This window comes from Stegodyphus dumicola, chromosome 4 (genome assembly GCF_044657685.1).
Source record: "Stegodyphus dumicola isolate Sdum_Otavi_A_Nest chromosome 4, ASM4465768v1".
In the NCBI taxonomy this organism is placed as follows: domain Eukaryota; kingdom Metazoa; phylum Arthropoda; class Arachnida; order Araneae; family Eresidae; genus Stegodyphus; species Stegodyphus dumicola.
In genome coordinates, this window is record NC_140771.1 from 226,732,692 (window position 1) to 226,745,369 (window position 12,678).

At 28.7% G+C, this 12,678-nt stretch overlaps 1 protein-coding gene across 1 annotated transcript in view; it reads left to right on the top strand.

The window, feature by feature from the left end:
* Positions 1-12,678, top strand: part of psidin (phagocyte signaling impaired) — a 104,004-nt gene that overhangs the window by 32,657 nt on the left and 58,669 nt on the right. The window contains exons 9-12 of the mRNA XM_035350986.2: positions 1,518-1,699; positions 4,763-4,881; positions 8,236-8,304; positions 11,967-12,102. Coding sequence (XP_035206877.1) covers positions 1,518-1,699; positions 4,763-4,881; positions 8,236-8,304; positions 11,967-12,102 — 506 coding nt within the window. The remainder of the gene's footprint in view (positions 1-1,517; positions 1,700-4,762; positions 4,882-8,235; positions 8,305-11,966; positions 12,103-12,678) is intronic.

Below are 12,678 nucleotides of genomic sequence, written 5' to 3' on the forward strand. Positions count from 1 at the left end.
TTATTTTCATTTTTATTATTATTAATTTAATTTCATCTCATCAAATAAAAGCTTTGTTCCCCTAATCAGGTTAAAAGTTTAAGGAAATCGCAAAATGTGAGAAAATTAGCCAAAAAGCATGTATTTAAACTATCTAGTATGTCTTAAATAATGCATTATAAATTTGGCTTATTATAATTAATTCAGTAACCAGAATCATGCGGTATAAAGTGAATTTATAAATAAAGTTCTCCTGAAATCATGCTGCCATATGGTGCACAAACTTCGGTTTCTGAATGCAAATCTTCTACTTCTTCATTTTTGAAGATTGGAAACTATGTTAAATTTTAGTTCTACCTTTTATTATTATAAAGAATGAAAACTCATAGTTCAAAGACAAGTGAGTAAACTGGGTGCATGGTTTGGGAGGGGAATTCCTCATGTGTAATATGAATACAAGCCTGTTTCCTTTAGAAAATTCTCCATTAATGCATCTCTTTCCTTAAGCAGATAGCCTTCATGTGCTTTGCTGTATTCCAATAACCATAACCATCATATTCTTTAATTTGTGTTTCAAATGAAAGAAGAAATAATCAAATAAAAAAAAAATAGAGGCTTTTGCATATTAAAGTTAAAATTTTGTTTGAACCTTTTTTTTTTTTTTTTTTTGTTAATTTACATGTAGGTAAGTACAGTAAAAAGTCCGTAATCCGGACTCGTCCTGACTTCGGCGATTCTGGATTAAGGGTTTTTCTGGATTATAGATCATCAATTTAAATCTGGTAAGATGGCATGCAGAAATTATACAATTAAAAATATGAAAACGTAATTTAGGAAATAAAGAGCATTTATGATCTTAAAGGGTATCAAAATTTACAAAAGAAAAAGCTTAATATTTATTTGTTTACTTTATTAAACATTTCTTTCAATAAGTTGTTTAAGTTGCTTCATTTTTTGTGCTAAACGCGCATGCGTAAAGCATGCAAAAAAAAAAAAAAAAAAGTTTGTGGCTTTGAGATCCGGATTAAAGATCATTCCGGATAATGGACGTCCAGATTACAGTCTTTGTACTGTATATATAAAGATTTACCAGACAAGATCGGGCATTTTGGAAGGTTATAATGTTAGCACACTTATCCTGATTTAGACATTAGGGAAGTTAGTGAAGGTCTTATATGCGGGCATGTTACAATGAGAAAGTTAAAACTATCTAAGATAAAAGTGTTGCAGTTTCTGATTTCTATGCCAAAGCCTTCAGTTTTGGAGGCAACTTACGTATATCCAAAGTTACGACATATCCAGACAAATATCTCCAGTAATACTACTCTTTGGAGGAAGCATGCATATTGAGTTTACTACCCCATTATTATAAAAACATACATAACTTTGCCATTTTATTATGTTTTAATTTTTGAATCATTTCAATGTGTTTTTGCAGTGTTACAGTTTGCAGTTTTTATTATTCTGGCAGATATGTTGATAATATTTAAGTTATATAGTATATTAAGCATTCAAAATCATATTTGCTATTATTACAGTATTGATACTCCAGAAGGATGTGTGGATTATAATTTTCAAATGGCTATTGATTTTGTGGCAGCTCTTGTTGAAGAACAGAATGGAACCAGAGATGGCAGAAAACTACGTGGTCCTTACTTAGCTCAAATTGAATTATTAAATGAACTTTTAAAGCGAAACGATCCTCTAGCAAATAAAATAGGTAATGAAGTTTTGTAATTGGGACAGATAATATCGATGATATCTAAAAATTTGCAAATTATCAAGTATCAGTTATAAATAAACTTATATATATATTCTAATCTTCTACATAATGTAAAAGTGCTTTATTATTAATTTTCTTTAAATTATTACCTTGTGAATATTTCAATGTAGTGGTCAAAGAATGCAGTTATATTAAAAATAACCTTAAGCTGCTTTAAAGCTTTCTTCTGGATACTTCAGTTCTTATTTATTTTTTGTTAGTGGAATAATTGACTTATATATATTTTAAACCTACTGTTACTAACCTCGTCTAAATTCAGCACTGATTCTGTATTCTTTATTGTGCATCTAAAAGTTTTAGGACTAAATTCATACAAATCAGAAATTGTGAAAAACAATTCTTAATTTTTAGCATTTAAAATACGATCCTTATAAATCTATACTTTTGTCGGTGCATTCAAATAAATGGCTTGATTCCTTTCTAGAACTCATTTTTTAGCATACTCTGTAAGTCTGTGGTTACAGTTTATTGAATTTCTTTAATGCTGTTAAAATAATTATCTTTGGGGTGTGGCTTTATTTTAGGTAAGAGAAAGTTATTTGCAGTTGCAGATATTATGAATAGAACAGGTGGTTGAGAATTGTAACACCTTTTTTTTTTTTTTTTTTTTTTTTTTTTTTTTTTTTTTAAGGCTAGAAATTGCTTAATGCAGAAATTACCTATTGATTGAATTTTTTCAGACTTAATGTGCTGGATTCTATGTTTTGGTACTCCTCTGTTATCTTCTGGATTTAGAAATGTATGTATGCATGTATGGGCATGTGTATACACACCCATACGTACCTACATACATGCATAGTATTGCAATACTTGCAGTGCTATTCAAACTTTAAATTTTCTAATTTTGGGAGGGGTGAGTAGGGGTGATGGTAGCTGTTTATACATTTTTGGAAAGTAAATTATTATAATAAACAATTTATTGAAAAATATTTGTCACATAAATAGTAATAGTTATTACTGTAAAAAAAGGGAATGATGTTTCTAAAGTGCTAAACTTAAAGTAATTAATTAATTGTAAGTAAATTTGCATGATAAGCTATTAATATTCAGTAAAGACTTTGTTAAAAGCAATGCTGAAAAAGTTGTCAAATTAAATTTAATGTGATATTTGATCTTCATTTTCATAAATGTAGCTGGGAGAGGAAAATAATAAGAACTGCTTATTTCAAAAGTCCTGTATTTTATAAAGATTTTATTTCAAAAATCTGACGAGAGTTTGTTTTTGTGCACATTTTTAAACAGTATTTTTGTGATTGTTCTAAGATCCGTATGTTTATGAGAGTCTTCTACTCCCATTCTCCATTGCACTGCAGTTGTGCAAAATAGTTCAGTGGGATGCAAAATGCTGTGAAAATTCCATATTTAAGTTGTAAGATAATACATCTAAAAATAACTTAAGTATTTTAAATGACAATCCTTTTTGATTGGCACCCAAATTTTTGTGAGAAAGAAATACTTCTTTCTCTGCTTGTTATGTGAGAACTATTGTTGAATGGGACAAAGTATAAAATAATATTGTACAGTTCTTTGATTTTTGAAAAAGGGGCCTGCATCTATTTTCATCTGTCCTGTATCTGTCCAAATTTTATTATGCACTGATTTTTGTGGGGGAGAATTGCAATCCATAATAAAGTTAGCTGTAGCGAAAAAAAGGCTATCGACATATTGAGTATCTAGTAAGTTTCACTGGCTGTCAGAAAAAAAAGAAAAAACTTACAAAGAAAGACGTCTGTTTTTAATTAAACTGCACATTTTACATTTATATGTAAATTTACTTCAGTATCCAGTATGCATATACAATTTTAAATTGTACCATATTTTTGTAAAGAAGTCAACCTGAAGCTTCTGCAAAATACAAAGAGCATGACATTGTACTGTTCTGTCAAATATTCGCCTCCACTAAATGCACCAAATAGCAATGCACTGTTCTGTCAAGTATTCCCCTCAATGCATGAAATAGAAAGTCACTAAAAATGATCACCTACTCCATTCATCATATGCATCTTTTAATTTTCATTAAAAAGTCTTACCTATTTTTGTCCCATCAGCAGTCAAGCGATAAAATTTTTGAACGTTGGTTGTTCCAACTTGGGTTCTATTTGAGGTAAATAAGCTGGCTGCTCTGCCCCCCCCCTTTTTTTTTTTTTTTTCTTTCTCTGGTTTTTCCCATGTGTAACATATTTACACATGTCCTTAGAAAGACCTCCAAAAGCCATCCCTCCTCTTAGACATGTAGCCCGAGTGTGCTTTGCAGTAATCAACTAAACCAATCCGAACTTGCCTATCTTTGTATCATTCAGTCATTCATTTATGTTCTCCATAAACTTCAATGGTTTGTTATTATATTTGAACTGGTTTATCATCTGTTTTACTCAAAAACCGACAACAGATTGGATTTTGCTTTCAGTATGTGTTTTTGCCATATAAACATATACAATGAAACAAAAGCACTTTAAAAAGGGTTTATCCATTATATTGTGTGTATGTGATTTGTTAAGATTGAATTTTTGCAAAATGCTTAGCAAGTATGTGGCAACTCTTAAAATTTTAAGCAAACTCATCCTTGTGAATTCTATTTTCAAAGTTACTGAACTATGGTTGTATATTGATATAATTTTCCAAAACATATCACAATCAAGTGGTAACATGCAAATGTCTAATTCACTAGGCCTCGCTTTTAATGATGAAAGATTTTGTCGCTTCGGGGGGGGGATTTCTATTAGTTTGTATTTACAAAGAAATATAAATTATTACTATACTCCCAGTTTTACACTGTACAGAATGTTGTGTCACATGATAACAATTAATAAATTTATTGATAAATAAATGAATTTGGGAAATCATATGTTAGAATTTATGTTAGTTTCCTTTGATATGTATTCTACAATAAATATTTTTTCTATAATTAGTATATCAACTGTGTGTAAGTTAATGGTTTAAATTTATTTATTTGAAGAATTTAATCTTTCAAATTAATTTATGTTTTTGCTTTGAATTTAGGTTCAATGGTGGAAATATTAGCAAGTTTTTATGAGCAGTTTGGCTCAAAACCTAGTTGTTTTATAGACCTGTCTCATGTTATCAGCACTATGGCTCTTAAACAAGAGGAAATAAAAATGGTTAGTTTTTTTCCCCGTTCTTTTAAAGATTTTGCTATACGTCTTAATTTTTTTATTCTAGTTTTTAGCTTAATGTAGTGTAGGATTCTCCACTGTGTAATTCTAAGGTGCAGTTGAAAGTGAAGAATCTTAAGAACTAGTAAGCGAATAATCGCTTGAGTTCGTGTACAGAAAACAATAAGTAAGAAGGGTGAAATAACCCATTATTATTCCAATTAAAGTTTAACGGAACTCTGTCTCAGGAGTTTAATAAAGCTGACACTTGGGCTTGAACTTAGGCTAAGAATTAAACTAACCTAATCTTAACTAAAGGAGATATAGCTGAAGCTATCAAAATTCTAGCAGATTTGGCCCTTTAACGCTAATTGACTGCAAAGCTATCAAGGGCCTAAAGTACGGCCAAGCGTAATAATAGCTTACGAGAGAGTAGCCTAAAAAGGCGGACACGTGCAGACAGAATATCTGGTATCTCTGTCACTAAGACTGTAAAACTTTGCGGTTATATACTGCTCTTCCTCATTAGCATTCAGACTTGATTCTAAAACTACTTTCTGGCCGGAAGTGGTAAGTTGAAGTAAGAATTGATAGGAAAGGAAGTTTAACTCAAAATTTAACTGTTAATAAAATTAACATAATCGTTACAGTACGTTAGCTTTGCCTTTTTTTTTTTTTTTTTTTTTTTTTTTTTTGTGTGTGTGTGTGTGGTGGTATGTCAGTAAAATCTGTCCAATGAAAGAAGAAATTGGTGACATACTTTGCATATTAGTTCCTGTACTGACATTTGTGGAATTTTTACAGTGCACAGTTTAATTAAATATAATTCATGAAGTAAAGAGAGAAATTTGTGATTTAGCATCAAAGCTATAAATATATCACTATCAGACACTTAACAATTCGTATTATATGATTTGAAGAAATGCCTTCAAGTTATTCTCTTTCTTTTTGCTAGAATTGTCTCAAAATTTTTGCTATATTTCAGCAATCTAGCAAATTATTCTGTCTGTATTTAATAACTGCATTAATTAATAAGCAGAAATCTGTCTCACAGTGATGGAATGATTTAGTTGTTATAACCAATCTTATTTATCATATATTTTTAAACATAATGTAGGAGGAAGGAGCTGTTTTTAATTTTAATTTTTACTTCCTTGTATGATGTAAAGGAAGTATTGTAATCTCAAAAAATTTTGGGTATCATATTTTTATAAAAATATCCATTTCAATGGCTCTCAAAAGCATTTGAATGACGTTTTTGTGTGACATATGAATGTATGGACAGAATAAATGAAAATTTTCCCAAATAGGATCGTAAAACGGATTCAGAAGAAATTTTTTCTTGACATCTGTACCTGTGTACGAACGTATATATCTCGCACAACTCATAAACAAGTAGTCATAGAACACTGCTGCTGTGCACCTTTAATTTTTTGTTGCAATCAGCTGTACCAATCGTATACACACTCAAACCTGTTTTTGTGCAGTGGATAGGGACAGCATAAAAAAAAAATTACACAAATCTTCATGAGTAGCTATAAAGAATAGTTTTTTTTTTAATGCGTTTAAATTTTTTTTAATAGTTTTTTTTTTTTTTTTACTATTTTCCATTTAAAAATAGTCTTGCATGGAAAGTAACTCAAAACCTTACGAAATAACTGGGAATTGATTTTCTAAATGAAGTCAAGACATGAGGCTTGGCAGCTAATTGGAATCTCACTAAACCTTTTAGAATCTGATTTAGAAAATACCCATGCGAACATTTTTAAATATTTTATTTATATATGTACTTACTTTACACATACGAAACGTTTCAAAAAATATAAGCATTATCCTTTGTAGTCTTGACAATACGTGAACTTTTTTGGGATAAACTGCTTCAAAATCGCTTTTGTCACTTGAAGATACTACTTCGCACTCCTTTAGAGTTCACTTTTTCCAGTTACCATGTAGTTGGTGATCAATTTTTGCGACGACTGTTATTTTACTAGACGCTTGTATATATCTCGGCAGCCAGATATACAAGATTGAAGCTTCTTTTTTTATTGAATATTTATTATTTTTTTATTGATAACTTTGTCAGTTATGATCCAATTTGATTGAAAATTTTATATACTGCACAAAAAAAAAAAAAAAAAAATTGCACGAAAAAAGACAGCACAAAAACAGGTTTGAGTATATGTCTATATTCCCATTCTGTTACCTGGCTCAGAGAGCTTAGTTTTTTTATTCTTATAAGTTGGTAAATTGTGCATTTTTTGCTTTAAAAGTAATTGGTTTTTATGTTCCAGTTAAGTTTTTATGCCTTTTGTTAATCTGTGTGCAGTAGTTGTAGAATTCTCAACAATTTAAAAGTTTAAGTGATTAATTAAGCCTGATGAACCACCATTTGTTTACTTCTGAAACTCTGTAGAATAGTGAATTAGTTTCTGCACCTTCAATGTCTTTTTGCCAAGTGGGACCAAAAGTAGACTTTCAGGTTTGTGCACTGAAAAATCTGCCTTCTATCCCGCTATCCGAATTGCTCGTTTTTAAGTAGAAACTCTTAATTTTAATTATAAATTTTTTTAAAAACTGTTTTAACTGTATTTGGTTTTTTATGTTTTTCTGTGTTTTTGCTTTGAGAATTGAATAAGTTCAATGAGAAATATATCTGTTATGAAATTTATGGAAATAAATTTAAATGAAATGCAGCAAAAATGTGTATGGCTTAATAGGCCATACAAGGAAGTCATGGTGTCCACATCAGAGTTTTTAAAATTAATTTTCTTTACTCTTCAGTTATGTAAAATGTAAATTTTTTAAAGTTAAGCCATTTTAATTAAATAGGAGTTGTGATCATTTAATTAGTTATTATAAAGCAAAACATGATGCCTTTTTGATGTAATTATGCTTAAGAATTTTTTTTTTTTTTTTTTTTTTTTTTTTTTTAGAAAAGGGGATATGAGACATTAATTTGTCTCAGTAAATATTAGTAATATATTTCAATATATATTTTTAGTAAGTAATATCTCAGTAATATCAGTAATATCTCAGTAATATATTTTTAGAAAAGTGGGTATGAGACAAATTAATTTGTCTCTTTTTAGTGAGACAAATTAATTTGTCTCACTAAAAAGGTTGGGGAATTTCTGATTATCTTTGAAATGTGTATGAAATGAAAAAACTATTTTAAATGTTTAAAGTTTATTTTTTATAATATCTCTCCTTTTATCCCCTCTCCCTGCCTTTTTACACATAGAAATGCATTATACCATCAACCAATAAGCCAGTAAAGTTAAGTATGTTTAGTTGAAATTTTAATAAAGAGTATTCTAAATTATATTACTATTTTAGAAAGTGTTATTATATCTTTCTTAGCTATTAGACAAGATTAAGGCATCTTTAGTAGCTGAAAATTCCACTGAAGATATTACACTTCCAAAAGATGTAAGTTATTTCATTTTCCTTCTTTTTTACACTTTTAAATCAGTATTTTCTGGTATGAACTGTGGAATGTCATGCTTATATAAAATGTAATTTGGCCTTCAGTGATAATATTTTTACAGAACCAAATTTAATAATAATTTAATAATATTTCATACACTTTTATTTAAATAGCTTTTAGTAATGTGAGACATTGCTTTATGCCTTGTTTATCAGTTTGCATAACATATGAAGTGTTCTTATATTGTATTCCTTTCGTATTATGCAATTAAACAATGCACTATTTATAACATACTTTTTACTCAATATGCTCTATTATCTGGTTTATTTCTTACTTTTTTAAATTTTAAATGTTTGTTTTTACAGGGTTCTTACAGTCCTTAGTGTTTTTTGGAATCTATTTTTGGTCCTTAAAAATCCTTAATGGTATTAATTAAGCAGCAGAAGGTCCTTAATTTTAATCATCTAAAATTTCTCTCTGTTTTTATGACTGTCGCTTTGAGTGTGAATTAGCACTTTGGAGGAATATTTTTGGCGATTGACTGACAAATATGCATCTTTTGAATGGATTCATGGGTTATAATTTGTTCCTCTTTCTAATATAACTGGTGGGATACTTGATTCTCTGAGCAAGAAGTGAAACATAAGCATTTCGAAATTATTTCGTTTTTTCTAATGAAGAGTTTTTACACAACATTCTTACGCAACTTTTGGGGATGTGAATTCTTTTATTAAATGGTTCTAAGTTGGAGACTTATCAACATTTTGGTTATTTTAAGATCAGTTTCTATAGAAAATTTTTAATTCCAAGATCGGGGAATTTTTCAACAATTTTTTTAAACCATTTTAACATTGATAAATTTCACTAAAATAATGATAATGTATTCAAATTATATTTTAAAAATAACATTAAAGTTAAACATTTTTATTTTTTGCTGTCATATTATATAAAGTTCCATTTTGGTCACTTATTATACAATATTTTGAATCTGAAAAATAAACAAGGTATAATGCTGTAAAGAACAATTTATGAAGCAGTTTTTAGCAAAAGCAAAATAGCTATGTAATTAAGTAAAAATGTCTTCTTTTTAATTTTTACATGGTAAGAGTAATTGTATGTAATTGTCTCAGAATATGCATCAGTTTGCTCTATAAAACTAATTTAACACTTTTTTTCCCTAATTTTTTTCTTCCCCCCTCCATCTCTTTAATATTTCTGGCTTTTTGTTGTTATAGAATTGGTAGGGGTAATTGTTCTTTATAATTTTAGACGTTCCAGCTTGGAAAGTTTAGGATTTGAAGGCAAGATTTATAGACATATGATTCTAGGAGATTTCAGAAAAAATGTGACAGATGAAAAGTGTATTTATTGTATTAACATGTAATGGATGTATTTTACAGAAAATTTGCAATGAATTTCTTACATTTTGGAGAACATCTAGAAGAACAATGAAAACAATATTTAGATGTTTTACTTCTGATACTAGAATCTTTTTCTTAACATGTTTATCTTTCCTTTATTCTCCCTGCTGCACTAAACACAAGCATGGAAAATATTAAAAATGCTTCTAATCTTATCACATGGGCAAGCATTATGAATTTTTTTTCATTAATAAAGAAATTGAAAACTGACAATTTAAAATATTCATCTATAATATGTCTTAATGCATTATACACAGGGCTGGCGCTAGGCATTTTCACACCTAATGCAGTCTCTGAATCATAAATTCAGCTGCCTAGTGTCTATTTAATTCTAAAAGTTCTGCCATTTCTAGATTTTGTTGCTCAGTGTCAGTAAATTCTAAATGCATTTAGTTTTTTTTTTTTTTTTTTTTTTTTTTTTTTTAGAACAATAGAAATCTTTAAATCCAAAAATTCTAAATGAAAACATGCTGAAGAAAGAAACTGAATACATAAAGAGAAAGAAAATTATTCTTCAAAAATGTCTACAGTTATTATTATGTAAATTACCCAGTTGTTTATAATTTCAGCCTTTAATATAATTTCTCATTTCTATTTCCTCACCAGAATGCAAATAACTTAGACAGAGTATGTGTCTGACCTCCGCTTGCTTGCTGCATTAGTTCCTGCCGTCTCTGATAATTTGTAATTATTTGTCTTTCTATTATCACTGCTGACATTTGAATTTGTTATGATGGTAGAGCTACTGAGCCACCTTAAATTAAAATTAAGTTGTATAGTCTTTTACCACTAGTACACATTTTTAGTTTGAATTTGATTCTTCTTGTTTAATTACATCACCACAAGCTGTAACTGATTTTCTTTACATAAGAACATGTCTCTATGTTCTAAGTCTTTTTTAAATAAGAGGCTTATTTAAACCTTTGTCTGACTTTGTTAGTTACTTTCAGACAGCAATAATTTGCTTCACGTCTGTCTGAGGGCGGGGGGCGATTTAACTTTTACCAAATCAAGTAAAGCCTCATAGGTACATTGTACAGAGGTTGACAAGTTAGTAGATACAGCACACAGAAACTAGTGAGAACATTGGTTTGCACATTGAGACAAATTTATAATTGTTAGAAAAGGTGCTTAAAAAGAAAGAAATTGATATAGATTAGCCTAAAGTCTAGGAAGGCTTCAAATTAAAAAGACGCATAAATATTTTGTTGAGTGTTGTTGCTACAAATTATAAATGTTTCGTGCCTAGTGTGCCCATTATATTTTGTGTACATTAAAGCTACAAAACATAAATGTTTTGTAGCTTTTAATGAGTAATGATCCTAATATGTTTCCTGTAAAAAGTTTCTCACTTTTTTTAGATACTTCATGATCACAAATATTTTATTTAGTTTCATCTGCATAGTGAATAAGAGAATAGATAATGATCAATGTAGTTAAACCTTCATTTTTATATTCAGTTATAAATTATACATTTTATTCATGACTTTTTGTATGCTAACTTATTTGTTTATACAGAATGTGAAAATGCTTATTTAACTGTACTTATAGGTATTGTATGTAGAGCAGTACCTGCAATCATTTCAGAATCAATGTCATAAATTACATGTATTTTAAACTGTGAAATTTTATTAGATTGTGATTTTAATGGGGGGGGTTATAATATATATTGTTAAAAAATAAATAAAATTTAATAGTGGCCATGTAAATCCATAATGACTAAGGTTATCTAACTACCTAATTTATTTATTTATAACTATCTGCTTATCCTCAAAAATTATCTCTGCATATTAAAGCAAGTTATTGTCTTTCATTTATCCTTACCATGATGCTCACTTTATGCTGGTAATGCCCTTTTGCAGAATTTCTGAAAACAGCCTTATATGGTTTGGGGTTTGTGGCTCTAGCTATTGAATAAACCACTGGCACACAGTGCTGTAATATGTAAAAACACAATACAGAAGATATCTTGTCTCTGTTACTCAACAAATATTCCTGGTGGATGATATATGTCATCCATAGCAATAAATGTATTAAAATAGGTTATATATATGAAGTTTAATTTATATTTTGAACATTTATTTATAGCTTGGAATTCACAGTTGCTGTCTAGATGTATTTCAATATAAAACAAAATAGAGAAAACACTGTTCAAAATATCCTTATTCTACTTCTTTCTTATTTTGGGTCTTGTAAAATGTTTATGAAATATATATATATATATATTTTCTTTTTCTCTTAAGCTGAAGCAAATGAATCGCCATCTTTGTTATTCACGATTGTGCCATTATTTTGGCTTCCAAGAAGATTGGAATCAGCATCAGCAGTTAACTTATGCTCATGAACTTATTGAAAGATATCATCATGGACTGCAGTTTGGTATGTTATTAAAATATTCATGTTAATGAAATTTTATCATTTAGATTAGAAACAAAGTTAACATGTTATGTGGGTGCTGTGTTCTAAAAAAGTAAATTAACTTTGTAGTATATACACCATAAGGATCATAGGAACAAATTTGTTTTATAAAAATATGGTATTTGTTTTCTAATTTATGGTTTCAGTAGAATTTAAATGGCATACAAATTTTTAATTATAAGGGTATTTTTAATTTTTATTTATTATTATTTTTAAGAATATAACGTTAATATATAAGGCATTTTAAAAAAGAGCCCCAGTTTTAAATTCCAGAAAGTCTAAATTTACATTCAGAAATCTATTTAAGTTATAATCTTTAATTTATGCTTATTGCCCAACCTAATGAATTTCAGTGTTTGTTTAAATACAGTGAGTTATTTTTTCTCTTATCCTCAAAAATGAGGAGAGAAGGAATTTTATCCTTTCTTATTTTTCTAATACAAATGAGAAATCAGTACTATTTGATAACATTTCTGCTTCTGGTAATAAAACTACAGAAAGATATGTTTGCATTTATTTCAAGTATTTTGCCGTATT